Below are 18,833 nucleotides of genomic sequence, written 5' to 3'. Positions count from 1 at the left end.
CAATATTCAACGTTTAACAATCCACAAAAATAACTTTAAAAAACAATGTACGGTACTTAAGTTATTGATAAATTCACAGACAACCTATACCAGAACCGAAAAAAAAGAATACAAAAACAGATTAATCAATTTTAATTCAAAAACTTTGCGTACACCATGCTTTGATTACATAACTATATATAATGATATTGAAAATGATTGTCACGATTTTATAAGTGGTAAGTAAATATATAACATCATAAAGGCATACTTCGAACATTCCAAGCACTGTACATGACTTAATAACGAACATTTAACTATAAAACTTTCGTTTTTTTTCGCCTGTATAGTATTTGCTGTGTACTATTACTCCAGAACTTCTTACAATGGTATAGATGTTGCATGTAATATTGTATAGTAAATGTAAATATGTTTACAGTGACTTTATGTTCAGTTGTCATATATAGAGTAAACATTTGTTTATTGTTGTGTTGTACATACATAATGTGAAGTAGTGATTAATGTGCCTATGCGTGGATGAATAAAGAATTAAGTGTACAAAACTTCATATGATTCATGCGTTATTTTGAGTCAAGTTCTTGTAAGGCCATGTTGATTTGATTATATGGATGACATCCTTATCACCAGTAATCACGGAAAGGTGGTACAATATATTCTAAAATTGTCTAAAAACTTTGTTTTGCAAAAGAAAAAAAAACGGTGTAACACAGCGATCTTGCCCCCCTGGCAATTATGATTTTAAATAAGAACCAAACCAAATCTACGTCTAAGATGTCTTAGTGATGTAAAACATGACGTCTTTTAGCGGTTAAAATTACCTCTAAGAAAGTCATTTTCGTTACCAGTTAACACACAAAAAAACATGACATTCTAGGTCATATACGCTTCAATGTAAACTTAGATATCGTTTATAGATGAGCTTTCGGGCTAATGGTCTTTTTTAAGCCGTTTAGAAAACAGCACGTAGCGTTGTAGGCTCTTCTTGTGGCGTTTGGCGGCGTTTCGCGCAGGCTTCAGATCATTCTTTGCGATGTACGTCTTTCTCCATAACCATACCGACGACATTATTGGCCATATACGCTTCAATTAAAACTTAGATAGCGTTATTAGTAGACGGTGTTTCGGGCACAGGGACTTTTTCAAGCAGTTGAGATGACGGCACACAGTCTTGAAGGTTCCTTGCAGGTTTCAGATCGTTCTTTGCGATATATGTCCGCAGGAAGGCTCGAGCACCGGTGGCTCCTCTCTGTAGGCAAACAGAAATACGATCACCGTTATAATCAACGAACATCTTTTAGAATAATCATAAACTTATAATTCTAGATCTAGACACTATTCTCTCATACACATATGCAAAGGCCCTTCTAACTCCGTTTCCTGGTAGAAAATCCCATAATTCTAACGTCACATTTCAAAACCGGGACCGGTCGCGGGACAAAAAAAAGCAAAATCAAATATAGGGAACAGTTTTAATCACAATTAAACGGTGCTGTGATACGAATTATCCAAAAAAATATGATATGATAAAATGTATCACTTAGGGTTCGAACCCGATCCATGAAGCCTAACCCTAACTCCTAATAACCTAGCTTGATAATACACTCAAAAGGAAGGAGCGTGCCAATAGACATAAAACGGCAGCGACTAGAATTGCTTACAATAACGCTTAAGAAAGTGTTGGTAGAATTACCTTGAAAAGGAACATCTTATCCTCGTCCTCCAGCTGAAAATCTGTTGTCTTCACGTAGTCACTATCCACTCCAATGGTCCTATCCATGTCATCAACCTGAGATAATAGAGTCAACCATGGATTCCTGTTAGCTGAATTATAGAGCTGGAGAAAGATGTCTTTCATTGGGGCTAGTTGCAGTCATACTTTGGTAACTGTCATCCAATCTGTTAAGACCTTGTGTTTTAGTGCTGTTTATCGAAAAGACGCACAGCCATTTAATATTTAATACAGTAGAAGCCGGATAATTTCACAGCCTATTTGCCAGCCTATTTCGTGCAATAATCCGGCTGGTGCAATAATGAAAAGTTATCCAGATGCACCGCACTGGTTTGGGATTTTGGAATTCCGTCCAGTTAACAGAAGTGTACGTTAATCCGCTGTGAAATCAATTGGCTTCTACTGTACAGAATAAGTTGTAATACATGACTAAGGAAAGACAAGTGATATTCATCCTACCAAGTTAGCTCACTAAAGAGCTATTGTTCTACTAGTCTCGACAAAGAAGACAGATGCTATGTACAGTATTTACAGACTAATTTTACCAGAAGATATCGGCAAGCTTCTTTTAACAAGCACAATGAACAGTGGGCAAAGGCATAACGTTCCGTCCTAAAGCCCCCTTTACAAATCAATAATTTAGCTCGGCCGAGTTGTCAGCGAGCTCTAAATTACGAGGAGGTATGACCCTGATGCCGTCGAGGAAACTTTGCCATTTGTTCGTAGGCATCAGGGCCATGCCTCTTCGTAATTTAGAGCTCGCTGACAACTCGGCCGAGCTAAACTCTTGATTTGTAAAGGGGGTTTAAGGCCTGCAACCCTTTCTTGTAGGCGTGCATAAGTCGGGTAATACCCATGTCACATTATCCACGATCTTCGGGCCTATCGATGGAAGATCGGCCATATTTAAGATCGACAGAGGGTTGCTCGTATTTTTCACCTGAAACCCGTCCCTGTCACATATAAGCCATACTTTGTAACTTGTACAATTGTTCTGCAATAAAGTTATTATTACAAGCGAGGCTCGGGCGATTGCCGCGGAATCGTCGTCCGATCGATTTTCGCCAAATGTGACAGGGGTATAAGGACACTGTACATGTCTGGATGTGAACTCATGGCTTCTTCTACCAGAGATACGGGGCAGCTAACCACAGAACTACTCACCCCAAATTTCCAATCCTTCATCTATACTATCTATCAACATTCTAAATGTCAGTACAATTCATCTAGAGGTTCTTAAGCTATCCAGACCAGACCATCATATCCGGAAACATAAACACACAGATAGACACAATGACACCAAAGAATAAAGAAGGCAACAATATGAAACTGTAACGGTTTAAGTGCTACCAAAAGACGAGCGCAAACAGATTTCATAATCATGTCAACCACTTCTTGAATCTTCCTGGTTTGGGCGGCCATCTTAGTTTGGGGTCAAATATTGGGGTCATGGAAATGGCGCACTCTGATTGGCTGAAGAAAGGTTGCTATATAAAGCTACTTTCTCCACTGATTCGTAGGTGTGACCCCGCAGCAACTTTTCTACCCACCTTGCGGTATATTTTCTTTCCGAGAACGCCGAGCAGATCCATGTACTTCAGGGTGTAGTCCGTGAGAGTAGACACGTGCTCTCTCTTGCTTTCCATGCCTTGTGTCAGCCAGCTGAATCCTCTATTGGTGAAGAAGTGGTGAATCTCTTGGAAGGTCAGCTTTAGAAAGAAGATAAGGAGATATTCCATGTTATTTTTGTTCACCTTGTAGGTCCTAGTTGAAAATATGTCAGTATGTCGTTTTCTTGCCGTTTCTGTAGTAGTGTATACCTTACAGAGATGGGCTGCTAGCTCTTCCCGCTTAAGGTCTCATTGATGTATTACTCCGCGAGTGGGCACCCTAAAAGAGATCCGAGCCAAAAATGAACGGCTGCACGTACGCATGTTTTTAGCGGTGAGAAATTCCCTTTTGGCCAGCGGAACTGATCTAAAAGGTAGATTGGTGAAAGCTTATTTGTAACTGAAGAGATTAGCAGGTAAAGTTTTGCAGCCGCGCGCTAGGTCGGAGGTACACAGTCGTGGGCTCTGAGTGGTGCGGTTGTACACTAGCAGCGAAAAAGTGCCTTTTGTGGGGATTGACTAATCGTAGCTTGTAATTGCTATAAAAAAAGTTCCTACGTATAGTTTACGTTGCCAATTTTTTTCCCACGATATAGGGTAAATGTGCTCGACATAGAATGAAAAATCTGCTGAAATTTCACGTAGCTTCATTATAAACGCGCCCATTTAAACCACGAATTAATACATAGAAGTCTATGGGAAGAAGAAACTCATTAATGAGACCTTAACCTGATTTAGCTATACGTATGTACCTCCTCGAACATGGGACCACCATTTTGGAAAGATTTGGACTGTATATATACAAGCAGAAATATATTTGTACACTGAAGCCGTTTAATTGCACACCTCATTTGCCACCATATTTAGTGCAATTATCCGGATGGTGCAACAAAGCGAAGTTAATCAGTCGGACTGCACCACCACGGGATATTGGAATTCCGTGCAATTAAGAGAAGTGTGTGATAATCCGTTGTGCAATTAACTGGCTTCTACTGTATAATGGATATATGGCAAGGATGGCAAAATCTAATGTGAAATCGCATACCTTCCCGTCTTTGTCAGCGTCCATTTGATCAAAGAGTTGGTCTACGTTGTATGCATATTCCACCCCGAAGAGTTTCTTCTTTTCTTTGTCAGTCAGAGAGTTTTCCCCTGCCTGTGGGTATGAAGTATATTTTAGTTGAATCACCTATATGTTTGGGTTTCTATAAGGAGGCAGACAGACTATTTTCCTGTTTGCCTCACCTGCACATGACTTTTTATGGTGAAGGAGGGGTGTGCAATTCCTTCTCCACCCTCTCGTCTACTGTAGTACTAAGTCTCACAGGGGCAACTGTATGCAACGTGTGAGGCGGCTCCAGCAGATGCAGCTTTGTTGTTCGGAGTATCCGTCTCATAGGAGGACTTCCAACCAAGGATGTAAGGGGTTCCTCATACCCCCGACTCGTGTGCCATGGCGGGTGCCGCTCATGCCCGAACATGCCCCTAAGGCCTGTCTCGGCCACATAGCCCCACCAAGCCACACAAGGCCACTAGATACTCATTTACACCTGAGTTAAGCGAGGAAAGTCGTGTAAAGTGCCTTTCCCAAGGGCACAAGATCGGTGACACAGCAGCTGGATTCAAACCCGCAGCCTCTTGGTCTCGAGCCGCTAATGCTGCCACTGCGCCACGCGGTCCCACATGTTATATGTTTACTTTACTCTGATTGGCTGACAGCTGGTTAGTGACCACGCCCACCATAGTGGAAACCTCAGCCTGGTTTAGTAAGACCTCCCAAAGGCATTAGTTGTATAGGGAACTGCAAGTTTTGAAACATCTGTCGAATGACAACAGTGGTGCCTAAGCATTTACACAAGATACGGACGAACATTATGTGATACGCACGAATCACTAGGCGAAAACGCACAAACCTTACGAAAATCACACGAATCACTATGCGAAAACGTATGAAACTTATGTGATTTGCACGAACCTTGTGCGAATCACGTAATGTCACGTGACCCGACGGTGGTCGGCCGGTTTCGCATAAGATTCGTGCAAATCACATAAGATTCATGTGTGTCACATGGTTATTCGTGCGAATCACACATAGTGACTCGTGTGAATTACAGAAGGTTCGTACGTTTTCACATAGTGATTCGTGTGATTTTTATAAGGTCCGTACGTTTTATATATATAGTGATTTGTGCATATCACATAATGTTCGTACGAATCTCATAGGGTGCTTGCAAATGCTTAGGCACCCCTGGACAACGCGCACAAAAAAACATATTTTAGGAAGTCAAGGAAAATCATGATATTCATGACAGCTGTAGATTTAGTGTAACGGCAATTCACCTTTATCCGCGGAGTAACCTATATCCGTTGCCTGTCAAAATGGGCAATAAGAAATATCAAGTCAACAGACGGTTTTATCAAATTACAATATCTTCAAAATGCTGCAGTTGTTTTCAAAATGTTGCAACATCCGTCGACTTTATATCCCTAAATATCCTTTTTTTAACACAACGGATATACGTTACCATCGGATAAAGGTGAATCATTTTTGACACTATAATACCTCCAGAAAAGCCCTGTGCAGTTCCTCCCTACTGATAGTCGAGGTGTCCTCTATGTTTTGGCCCTTCAGACTGGTCAGAAGTTTGTCGATGAGGTTCCGAATCTTCTTCCTGTTCTCCATGGCTTTGACTGTTTCAATAGTCCTCTTGTCTTCGTACGACCTGTATGCATTGGCAATTTTTGGACATGTACAGTTATTACCTTCGGCAAGCAGCCGGCACACAAACCTGAATCGAACAGTTTTCGAACAGGTTTTCTATGCAGTTCGAATTGTTCCGCAGTACTTCGCAACGCGTTGCTAAGGAAACGCTTATCGCGCGTCAGGTGGATGGAATTTAATCCGAGTTTTACAGCTGCTTTAGACCTGATTGCCGGCCTTTCTACCAAGAATGGATTAAATGTGTTATAGAGGAATGTTATGTAATCTCGATATGATCCATTTTGTGTTGTTTTTTTTGTGTTATGTCACAAAGGTCAGTAGTCAAAATATTATTTTGCACTTGTAAAAACAAGAAAGCTTCTTAAAAAAGCTGGCCGGTGCGTATTTTGGAAAAAGCCTGGATTTTAAACAAAATCACACGAAAAAAAGAGGTTTTAAACATCGAATTACTGAATTGGTCTTTCTTCTATTAAAAAAAACACTACATGAGATTTGTCTAACAAAGAAAAAGAAATAGCAAGCGGGGTTCGAAGCTACGATCTACGGGATAGGTTCCGTGCTGTAGACCGCTCGGCCACGCTGGCTCGATTACGCAATAGCACGTATAGAAGGGCTATTTGGTTGAATTGACCGATCCATGCATCCATGCATCCATGCATGGATCCATGCAACCGCTTCTCCCGTCTCATAGCCGGTGCTACGCACCGGCAAAAAACAAGCAAACAGAACGATTTTGTTTGTCATATTTTCTTATAGCAAAAGAAAAAAAAACAATAAATTTTCTTAGTAATACCTTGCTGCCTCAGTATCAGGACGTTTCTTTTCATACAGTCTTTCCGCCTGCGTCAGACGGTCAGAGAGAACTTGCTGATGCTGCTCAATGTCGTCGTCAGAGTACTGGTAAAAGAGACATTATACCATTCAACCATTGAGTACCATCATGACAAATGCGATCTTGCAGTTCACTTGTAGAGCTGCATTTGATTAGCATCGAACAGGTCCTTTACATTTCTAATAATAGACTATGTATATTTTGCGATAAGAACCACATGCATGCAGAGAACAAAATACGCTTTGTCATACAGTGTTCACTGTACAATGATCTGCGTAATACATTCGTCAATGCGACACATGTAGATCAGAAATATGCACACCTAACGAAGGAAGATATGTTCAAATATCTTATGTCATCATCTGATCACGATATACTGGAAACTTCGTCTACACAATGTTTTAAGAAGAGAAAAGCATGTAAACTATAGTATATGTATAACTTTTTGTTTACTGCCTCTATATATCAAACTGACTGCATTTAGCCCCAATGGACATAAATATGCAATAAACTTCATTGTCATTATCTTTCTGTAATATACCTTGGACGAAGTCCTGCTAAACTGGGCTAAGGTTTCCACTTTCTTGGGCGTGTCCTTCCTCTAGCAATCAGAGAAATGCCTTTTTACTTTCTTCAGGTAAAGCCGATTCTCTGGTTAGCTGACGGATGGTTAGAAGCTACGCGCCTACAATACTGGAAACCTCAGCCTTCCAAAGTTGTAGAATGGTAAAGGCCATGGGTGGGTACCGGTACAGAAAATTCAGGTTCAGGTCCGGTTCAGGTCCAAAGAATCAGATCCAGGTTTGGACCTGAACCTGGACCCGATTCAGTATGTAGAAACTTGTGAATGGACGATACTCAAAACAATGGTCCATTTCGCATCTGTTTTGTGGCGTATTTGACTCCCGTTTTAAAATCCTACGAGGCAAACTGCCTCTGTACCATCGACTGTGAAACTTGGTTAAAATTACCATAGACTCTACTCTACTTCGCTATTGTTATTTTCCTCGACCGGTGAGCCCCGAAAAGTGTGCACCTGTCCATATAATCTGTTCATTTTTTTCAATAGGTCCAACATCCGGTCTACCGAATTTTTTTAGGTCCGGTTTTTCTGTACCGGTCCAATAAAAAAAAACGGTTTAGGACCGGTACACCGTACCGGTACCCAGCCCTAGTAAAGGCCATAGGCAAGGCTGTGCATAGGTTGTCCACGGTGATTTGCGCTTCACTAACACCTACCAACATGAGTCCGATCGTTTTCTGGTTGACGGGCTCGAAGCGGTTGGAACGATGCATGCTTTTACTGAGATGGGCGAGATCATCCAATCTGCTAAACAACGAATCTTCATTCTCCATGGATAGCCACCAACCTAAACAAAAAATAATAATAATTATCATCATCATCTGGTGTATTTTGCCAACCAGTAGGTAGAGAATAAGTAATGAGGCTGTTTAACATGGTCGAGGCACCTCCTCGAGCACGGTACCCCCGTTTTACGTCCCTCCCTGAAGACGACTTCGTGGAATGACCATGCTTTGTCCGGCTACAGCAATCCGATCGTCCTTGGTTGGTCCCCCATGTACATGTAAGAACTTTCCCGCCCGCGCGCTGCTTAACGCAAAATCGAAGGATTGACCCATGGGTGTGTCCAACGGGCCACATGGCCGTAGCAAAGAACCATAATGAAAATTCGTTTTTCAGTTGTGATAAAACGGACCAAAACTACAAGAAATCATACATAATGAGCATTTGAGACAAATTAAATCACGGTCCAGATGTTGCGTCATAAAACGGATTGAATGTACCTACCATCAAAAGAGTGGAGTGGATAGTTACAGATTACGCCTCCATCGACGTAGAACGCCTTTGCTCCGTGGTAGGCAGTCAGCACTGGCTGGAACAGTCCTGGTAATTACAACGATAAACATATACTTCAGTCAATGTTTTCTGTGCGTGTGAGTGTGTGTGTGTGTGTGTGTGTGTGTGCGTGTGTATTTGTTTGCTTTTGTATATGGCCATAGTCATTATCAGCACAGTAGCGTGCAGGAAGTGAGTGAGAATATTACCGGAAACGACAGAATTGTCGGTTTGACAGGAAGTATAATTCAGAGGTGGTACAACTAGTCGTTGATCAGGTATATTAGTTCTCCATATGTTACAAATGCTCGCAGTGGGGTCACATGCCAATTGACACATGTATTTTTAAAAAAAATCTCATTTGCATAATCAATGAACTAAAATTGAACCAGACATACGCTGAACCCCGGATGTTCCATGTAGCCGTGTTATATTAAAACTCTTTATTTGTGTGGATTAATTTAGTACTAAAGTAGTAGAATCACTCTTACAATTGTGCTACATAGCTAAACGACAAACCTCTGAACAATCATTACTTAGGCATTTCAAGAGCTATACGTATACGTAGGGCACAAAGATCTGCACTTTTAGGATCGTGTAGTAATGGGAGAGAATTTAAAATTGAGTTCAACAAAACAAAGGACCAAACCTGGAATAGACATGGACATCCTGACAGCCTTGCGGATGGGGAGGTTCGGGGTGGTTTTGACGTGACAGTATTCTTCTGTCATCTGGTCCAAGTTCGTCACCACAATGCAGAGTTCTATCCCACTCATGTTGTACAGCTGAAACACAAAGAAGTGTTGTGACATTGTGTCTTCTTTAGTCTTTGTTTGTTTGTTTGTTTACACCATGTTTGTATTACACACCCTGTAGGCAACCCTATGGCGTAACACACCAGGTTTGTACTTAGAATTACAAGCTGCATATCCGGACAGATTTATTAAAAACACCCACACCTGGAAGGACTCCAATTGACTCTTTTCTATATAAGTACAGCTGGAAATAAGGTAGTGTTGAGACAGGCTAACCGTTGATAACTTTTTATTTGTTTATTTACTTGTTTGTTTGTTTGTATTGCACGCTATGTTAACCGCTTCATTTTACGTTTACACACCAGGTTTACACACCAATAACGTCATCACATTAGCATAATTTATGAATATCTATTATATAATATCATAATTTATGAATATCTATTATAAATGTCACTCTTAGATATGATAGATATTAAAGATATATAAAAAGATGTATAGTTTAGCAATAAAATCTTCAAATCCCATTGTTTAACCAAAATTAGTGTTTTCAAAATTAGTGTTGCCTTCCAGTAACACGAAAAATTATAAACTTACGTTATTTTTTGTTAATTGTTGCCAACAATATTCTAGGAAAATTCACCAAGTTTGGTTGTTCTAGCACTAGCCGTTTGGGAGCTATACGACGTCAAAGTTGGCGCAGGTACTTTTAGGCAGACTCTAGGACCTGTAAATTATGCAGATAAATGAATGTTTATCTCTACCATCGTTTTGATTTGTGCGTAATGTGCGATATCCGGGGCGTAATGGCACCTGCAAAATTGGGGAATGTGGATTTTCTGGGGGCCTTCAACTTTGACATATTACCCAGAGTTCCTTTCACCCGCGCATGCGCGGTAACTAAGTGTGAGAAGGCTTATTACCCCAAAGTCCTGTCGCAGCACATGCGTACTCGGAATTGTGAAAGAGCTTATTAGACAAATACTTCTTTAACTGTTAGGATCTTCATAGAGATACCTGTTTGAAGGTGACATCTGGGTTCCCAGGCTTGCCATCCTTACGTGTGAACTTCTCAAGGATGCCTCCAAAGAACTTGTAGAACCCGTCACCTGTCTCCCACCCATACCGTCTGTACAGGTTGAGGGGCTTCATCAGGGTTTTCAGGTATCCTCCTGTATAGATAGACACAGCTGTTGTGAATGGAATGGATGTGGAATTCTCCCATGAAGAGCCTCGCTCTGACCATCTATCAGCCAAAGAGTTAATCGTAAAATAAACGTTATGGAGATTCTCTGATTGCCTAATCTTTGGTTGAAAGCCTTAACGTTAGTTCGCCTTTATCCGAAGGGTAACCTATATCCGTTGTGTGGCTAAATAGGGTATCCAGAGAAAGGTTTCGACCGATGACATGCGTTTCGTCTGCAGCCTTTGTTCTTTGTTGTCAGAAAGTGATTTAACCATGTCCCGTGCACTGTAACTATATTTGCCAGACAACTCATTAGTTTATATTTTTATATGCTTTGACGCCCTCGTACTGAAGGTTTTAGCTGGTTCCACCCTGTTTTCGCACCCTGGGCAAGTGTGGTAACATCCATATCCAGGACCCTGGCGTAGCGAATTATGGTAAGTGCAAATAAGGAGAATAAGGGGTACATACCAGAAATGAGGATCTTGCCCATGTCCACCTCAGCCTGCTGTGCCACATCCGCACAGCTGAGTCCCAGCGCCACGAACGTCGCAGTGATGGCTCCCGCACTCACACCGGCAACTCTTTTGATGTTCTGGAGGATTCCGGCGGACTCTAGGACCTGGGAATTATGCAGATAAATGAATGTTTATGCCCAGTTATATGTTAGACATAATAAGCCATCTCACACTAGTTACCACGCATGCGCGGGTGAAAGGAACTCTGGGTAATATGTCAAAGTTGAAGATCCTCAGACGTCAACAGTCTCGTCTCTACCATTGTTTCGATTTAATGAAGTAATGGCGCCTGCAAATGGCTGAATGTTGATTCTATGGGGGTCTTCAACTATGAAATATCACCCAGAGTTCCTTTCACCCGCGCATGCGTGGTAACTAGTATGAGAAGACTTATCGTTTGACTATGTAACATGAAAAAAGAACATAGAACATAAGAAAAACTTTCTTGAACTACTGTAAATGCAGAAACTTTCGAGGTGGTTTAATGTTCGCGGGTTTCGCGGTGGCCGCTTCATCTTAAAACCACCACAAACATTTTTCCATTGCAGTAAGAGACTACAGTGTATGGTGCTACAGCGAACTTAAAACCATCGCACACTTAAATGCATTTACAGTAACTTTCTGCCACAGTTCCTGTTATGTGATACCCTGGGAAAACGCAGACTCCTAACGAGGCACGCAAAGTTTACCGATCCCTACAACACGCGCGCACGGAACACCCGCCGGCCCACGAACCAGCTGGCCCCAACTATCACTTGCCTCTTTCGGAGAAGCGAGCGATAGTTGAGGACCGGCGTAAGTGGGGCCAGCTGGTAGTGGGGCGGGTGCATAGAGGCGGGAGGGCGCGCGTTAGGCAGGGGATCGGTAACTCTTATTTGCGAAGCTTCTCGAGCTGGTTTCCCAGGGTAGTTATGTGATCACGTGACCCAATTTGAGGGCTAAGCCAACCCTCCCATCCTGCCAGTTTCCCGGTTACACCATTTCCTGAGTCACATCATGTCTCTCTACACTAGAAAATCACCAAGACAAACAGCACGCCGATAACAAGATCATAATTTCTGGCGTCATTGGCGTGGAAATGCGTTTCTGCAGTACCACAGTTATGTTTGAGTGGTATACAGGTGAAGTGTTGTACACAGGTGAAGACTAATGAGGGAGTGCAGGTGTGCGAGTGCAGACAACGGATAAGAGGAAGTGACAAGCTGGGAGCTTCATTCGAGGTCGCCACTACTACAGCTACTGCCGTGTCTTCTTTTTTGCAATTGTGGTTCAGCAAGAAACCACAGAGAAGGAAGTCGTTTTGCAATGGGCTCTGGTGTACGTCCACTAATTTTTTTCGGCCTCAAAACATTATGGAAGTTTTTTAGGGGTTGCGTAGCCGGCAAACAACATAGTCAGAAATATTCTTTGTTCTATTGTCGTATCAGACGCTGATCTCGTTGTACTATTCTAATTGAGTCAAGTTAGCGTTCCCAGCCTGTTTGCGCATTCCTTAAGAAGCGTAAACAGGTTGGGGGCGCGCCACGTGACCTCAATTACACCTGGACATACTCACCTGACACAGGGGTACTTATTACACTGAGAAATCTTGCATTTTGTCATTCGGAGCGGACGAGCCTCACCGCAGCGTAGGGGAAGCTTCGCTACCACGTTTCTCGTCTTCTTCACGTGCTCTCGACTTTGTTTTTAGACCAGGTCTTCCCAGCGCGACAGATGCTGATTTTGAGAGCCCAGTGTTGTAGTCAGGTTTGGGGGATGGTTTACTCTTACCAAGGAGATTTAATAGCTCTTTGCTCTTACTTATCGTCCTGGGGTTTGCAGACTACGGTTGGTCGGGTCGGAGAGCCCGAGTTTAGAGCCCAGGACGGGCAGTTTAACGTGGCAGCCTGGCGGCGGAGTTACTTGAACGTTTTGGCCGACTTAGAGCATTCTTCTTGGTGTTCACAGGTGAGACTTGATTAGGTTCCTTTAAATTTGTTGTTCCTATTAGTATTATTTTTTTTGTGGAGCATGTCCACAGTGCTGTTTTTTCGATTTTGGATTCCGCTAGTATTGTTTAACGTTTTATTGTGGAGGGTAACTACTAGTAAATTGTTTTTTGTTTTGTGGAAGCTATCCACTAGAACTTGTTTTTTATTTCCGCGGAAGGATTCTGCTAGTATGTTCTCTCGTTTTATGTGGTGGGTAGCCACTAATAAATGATTTATTGTTTTGTGGAGGCTATCCTTTAATAATTTGTTTATCGTTTCCCCGGAAGGAGTCCGCTAATAATGTACTCTCGCCTTATGTGGTGGGTAACCACAAGTAAATGATTTATTGTTTTGTGGAGGCTTTCCACTAATAATTTGTCTTTCGTTTCCGCGGAAGGGCTAGTCCGCTAGTAATGTTCTTTCGCCTTATGTGGTGGGTAACCACAAGTAAATGATTTATTGTTTTGTGGAGGCTTTCCACTATTAAATTGTCTTTCGTTTCCGCGGAAGGAGTCCGCTAGTAAAATTTCTCTCGCCTTATGTGGTGGGTAACCACAAGTAAATGATTTTTTGTTTTGTGGAGGCTTTCCACTAATAAATTGTCTATCGTTTCCGCGGAAGGAGTCCGCTAATAATGTTCTATCGCTTTATGTGGTGGGTAACCACAAGTAAATGATTTATTGTTTTGTGGAGGCTTTCCACTAATAAATTGTCTATCGTTTCCGCGGAAGAAGTCTGCTAGTAATGTTCTCTCGCCTTATGTGGTGGGTAACCACAAGTAAATGTTTTATTGTTTTGTGGAGGCTTTCCACTAATAAATTGCCTATCGTTTCCGTGGAAGAAGTCTGATAGTAATAATGTTCTCTCGCCTTATGTGGTGGGCAACCACTAGCTGTAATCTCTAGTTTTTGGAGGGTATTATGTTTTTTATCCTCCGACGACCATGTGGTGGGTCATTAATTTTAGCAGTTACATTTTGGTGTGGTTTGCAGCTGTATGCTGTAATCCAACATGGCGCAGGTGGCGCATAATTTCATTCCTCTGACGACCACGTGGCGAATGATTAGTTTAAACAATGGCATTTTTGTGTGGTTTATAGTTGTGCGCTTTATTCCAATTTGGCAGGTGAGGTCTTAGGGAAAGCCTGTACTAATTGAACTGGTTTATGTGGAGGATAGTATATTCTATCGTTTTTGTGGTGGGTTTCCTATGGCACGTAAATGATTGGTTATGTAGAGGGAAATCCATTTGTCAATTTTATTCGTGTGTGTGGAGGATTTAGTGTTTTATCTTCTTTTGTGTGGAAGATATCCACTTGATTCATTTTGCCTGTTGTGGGGACAGTATACCCACGGTTGTTTTTAATTGTTTGATCTCTTTTGGGGTACGATATCCATGTTTTGCGGATGCAGACGTTTTATCGGTTGTGTGGAACGCATCTACTGTGAATAGGTATATTTACCGATTGTTGCTAGTTTACGAGGCGGCTTATTTCTGTATGTTTTTCCATGGTTAGCATTGTTCAGAAGTTTTTAGACCTAGTAAGTAATGTTTATTAGTTCTTTTTTCGGGGGATGTTCGACGGCGGGCACCGGGGTTTCCTATTATTACCCTTCTACTTCGGTAGGCCCACCAACCGGGGGCTGGTGCTCGTCCTAGGGCTGACCCTGGGTTAATCTTTATTTTTAAAATTGCATGTTTCTAGTCTGCTTGCCGTGTATTTATTGTTTGGAATGTCGGCTATTGAGAGAGACGGTCATTTCTTAGTTTGCAATTTTCCTTTTTCGTTACAGTAAGAGTAAAAGTGAGTTGTTTTTGTTTGAGAATTGTCATCTCAGGGTCAGCCTTGGGACGAAATTAGTACTTGACTTAGCTAAAGGGTGTTTTTTCTAGGTTCGAGTAGAGGTTTGGGTTGGAAGAAGGGTTTGGATATAGGTTTGGGATAGGATAGAGGTTTTGCAAAGGATAGAGGTTTGGGATAAGTTTGAGGTTTGGGAAAGAATTGAGGTTTGGGGAAGGATAGAAGAATGGGAAAGGATGGAGGTATGGGGTATTAGAGGTTATCTATACTGGTGTGTGCCTTAGCATACCGCATTACGTACACGGAAGGGAGATTGCGGAGGACTTTTTTGCCCATACCTTACACTCTCTTCGGAGCACGCCCGGAGGTCAGGCAGGATATAGTACTATTCTAATTGAGTCAAGTTAGCGTTCCCAGCCTGTTTGCGCATTCCTTAAGAAGCGTAAACAGGTTGGGGGCGCGCCACGTGACCTCAATTACACCTGGACATACTCACCTGACACAGGGGTACTTATTACACTGAGAAATCTTGCATTTTGTCATTCGGAGCGGACGACCCCACCGTAGCTTAGGGGAAGCAAGCAGATGAGCGTGGCTAGATGCGTGTGGTTGGTGTCATCAAGGAAGGGGGGGGGGGGGGTCAAGGAAAGTTGCTGTTCCAGAACGCCCACCCCCCCCACCCTGATTTTTTGTATGTTTCGTTATCCCGCCGTTTACGACCATCCGGGCGTTTTGCTCCGGACTTTTTTGCCCATACCTTACACTCTCTTCGGAGCACGCCCGGAGGTCAGGCAGGATATAGTACTATCACGTAAGCTTATTATGCAAATGTCAAAGTTTAATTGTGCGTGTAAATTGGTCGTTAATTTCGTCAATTTTGATGCTGATAAGTGCAAAATATGCACGAAGTATTTGCGCCGAAGAGTTTTTCATTGATTTTGATCTGCTCTTTCGGGAAAGTTCTCGTTAAACTCTTTCTGGCGTGCTTGAACCAGGCGGCGCTCTCCCCTCAAGTGTTATGTGTTGTTATTATGTACGCATATTGGGAAGGGGGGAACTAATGTAAAAAAAAAACCTCTATTTTAACGGAGGAAAAAAATGATCGAATAATATCATGCTGCAACAGATATTTTGAATATTCCTCTTCAGCAGAAACAGTTAAGATGATATCTGACAATAAGGCGGGGTTAATAATTGCTCAGTCCTCCGTTTGACGGCGTCATACTCTGACTACATATAATTTCAGTCGGTCCGAATCATTGATTAATTCAGCAACATGAATATCCTAATGTTTTTCAAAATGTGAATACCGTCTATTTTCTTGTTAAAGTTTCTTATAAGTTTGCTTATTTACTCAGACAAACTCGGTAAAAGGTGCGCATGAGCGCTTTGCGCCATGCGTAAACATCTAAGATGGCGGACCCGGCAACATGAAAATTTATTACTCGTCTGTTTAGTGCCGGTTATCCGAAGCGAAAGACCGAGGACGAAACTTCCATGGCGAGGACGAAAGATCCAGAGAACGAATGGTCTAGGGGACGAAAAGACTAGTAACCGCCGTACTTACCCGCAGAGCCCCAACATACGCCACTCCTCTGGCCCCTCCTCCCTCTATCACCAAGTTCTCGAACGGGAAGTCATAGTTTCCAAACTCCTTGTCCTGTGAGTCGTCTACATCAGACACGTCCAGTGGTTTCTTCTCTACTTCTTTTGAGGTGGTACTCCCCATCCTGTAGCTAAGGGTACAATCCAAGCGTGGCAATTAACAAAGGGAACTGGTACATTCTAGATCTTGTGTTTAGAGCGTAGAATCTACAATACATTTCTACCAGAACTGAAATGAAATGTAGAAATTAGATAAAGAATGGGAAATACTTTATCAGAGGGCTTTGCTCGAGACTATGATACATACCGATATATTTTGGAGTGGGGGTTAAGAAGTTTGTAATGTAAAAGGTTCATTTTTACCTTCCTCTGGTGCTGGTTGGAGTTAGCAGCAATCTTCCAAGTGTTCAGAAGTCCCCGAAAAAATTGTTGGGCGTTGGCGGTTCGAGTTTGCAGCAATCTTTCAAGTACTGGCGTTTAGAAGTTCTGGTAAACTGTTCGACGACGTCTCTTCTTCAGAAAGTTCTGTCACCTGCAAATTCGATCCACCTGTTGTGGCATGTGTAGTCTTGAGGCAGTTAACAAATTAATTGTCTAATTAGTTGTCTAAACGTTAGCTGATTGGGCCGATTTGATTTTCGGCCAGAAGAAAATAATTGGGCGATACCATGTTTCAGTGATCCTTTTTAAAAGCCAGTTGTCTTTTGTTTTTCATTTCTAGAAAACGGGTAGATTTACCCAAAAGAACCAAATCTAGCTGCAGTATCACTCCTAACGGTCTCCAATAAATTAACAGAATAAACAGCAAAGGGGTTTAAAGTTTTGAGGCTTTTTGGCTTTAATTTCCTAAATATGGCTATTAACAAGCAAGACAACAATATATTTGTTGCCAAAATGTTGAAGAAGTTTGACCTCACGGTTGTTACTGGACATAATTACTACATCCACTGGGCGGAGCTTCCAGTAAGTAATTGCCAGAAACTAGTACCATTGAAATGTAACTCATACTGCATACTGTATATTATCCGCAAGGAGGTGTGATTCTAAGATAACCAAAGCATGGTGGTAGCATGACACAACTGTTTGCGATGAAATGAGGCAATGTTAATGACAACCAATCATAACACAGGACAGAGAGACAGAGAGAGAGAGAGAGAGAGAGAGAAAGAAAGAAAAATGATTAACAATCCCTAAGACCAGGAGTACTTCACAAGATGTACACTGTTGTACATTGTTGTACATTGTTGACTGTCTACAGACTTGAGCATAGATGCCTCTTTATACTAAAGACGCTCCTGGTTCATACCTTCTCGGCTAAAGCAAAGGGCACAACCCGCCGTACGTGCAGATACGTGATGTCTACGTTCCAAAACGTGGGCAATCTTTTCGGATCCGTAAGTGGTAATTACCGCCTCCGTACGAACTCGCAGAGAGTCTTGCGGATTTGGGAGCACGCGGACACGCCGTAGAACTTTACGTGCAGTCAAAACTTTGTGTGCCATCGGGGCTGCGAATTCGCACACCGTACGTGCCAGTACGGGCGACGCGCCTGCCCTGTACAGAATGAACGTTTTCAGAAATACGTGGCGGACGTGCCCTCCCGTAAATAGGCCCTCCACTTCTAAGTCCTATAACTCTAACACGACGTGCCGTAGGGCCACCAAATTTTCAGGACACGATGTTGACATAATATCTAACAAGTATCTGACGTTTGACGTTACGTTGACGTAAAATGACGTAATTATGACGTCATCAATTTGATAATATTGGCCGGACCCATGAAAAAAGGGTATTCTCATAAAGCTTCAAGTTATGCTACAAAAATGTAACAGCAAGTGCAGATAGAATAATAATGTTTATTACGACTTGCATTGCCAATAGCAACATCAATGACGTCAAATGACGTCATAAAATGACGTCATGCACATCTAAGATACGAGTTGGGCCATATTATATCCACCACCTTGATTTTCTTTAAATACTTTTTTGTAACAAAGGGCAATGGAAATAGACTAAATTCATTCATTTAGATGGTTTTTGATGAAAAAATACGAGGTAGTTACAAATTTTAAGGGATAATTAGCTTGTTATTCTTGATCTGGCCATACGGTCCGCCATCTTGGATTTTGGACTGATGACGTCATCAAATTAGCATAATTTATGCATATATGATTATGAACGATATGCTAAATAATATAAGATTTTAATTATGTAACTAAATAGCAGTAATATAGCAAATAAATGTGA

At 41.9% G+C, this 18,833-nt stretch overlaps 1 protein-coding gene across 1 annotated transcript; it reads right to left on the bottom strand.

Moving 5' to 3' along the window:
• Positions 1-109: 109 nt before the first annotated feature.
• On the bottom strand, positions 110-17,146 carry LOC118424404. The gene is made up of 13 exons (XM_035832958.1): positions 16,950-17,146; positions 16,549-16,717; positions 11,164-11,314; positions 10,524-10,678; positions 9,401-9,536; positions 8,704-8,799; positions 8,133-8,263; positions 6,855-6,958; positions 5,903-6,062; positions 4,385-4,495; positions 3,280-3,438; positions 1,691-1,786; positions 110-1,246 (listed from the first exon to the last, which is right to left on the bottom strand). The coding sequence occupies exons 2-13, from the start codon at positions 16,708-16,710 to the stop codon at positions 1,094-1,096; spliced, it is 1,614 nt and encodes a 537-aa protein (XP_035688851.1). The 5' UTR covers positions 16,711-16,717; positions 16,950-17,146; the 3' UTR covers positions 110-1,093.
• Positions 17,147-18,833: the final 1,687 nt, after the last annotated feature.

Source organism: Branchiostoma floridae, chromosome 10 (genome assembly GCF_000003815.2).
Source record: "Branchiostoma floridae strain S238N-H82 chromosome 10, Bfl_VNyyK, whole genome shotgun sequence".
NCBI lineage: Eukaryota > Metazoa > Chordata > Leptocardii > Amphioxiformes > Branchiostomatidae > Branchiostoma > Branchiostoma floridae.
This window is presented reverse-complemented; position numbering and strand designations above follow the sequence as displayed.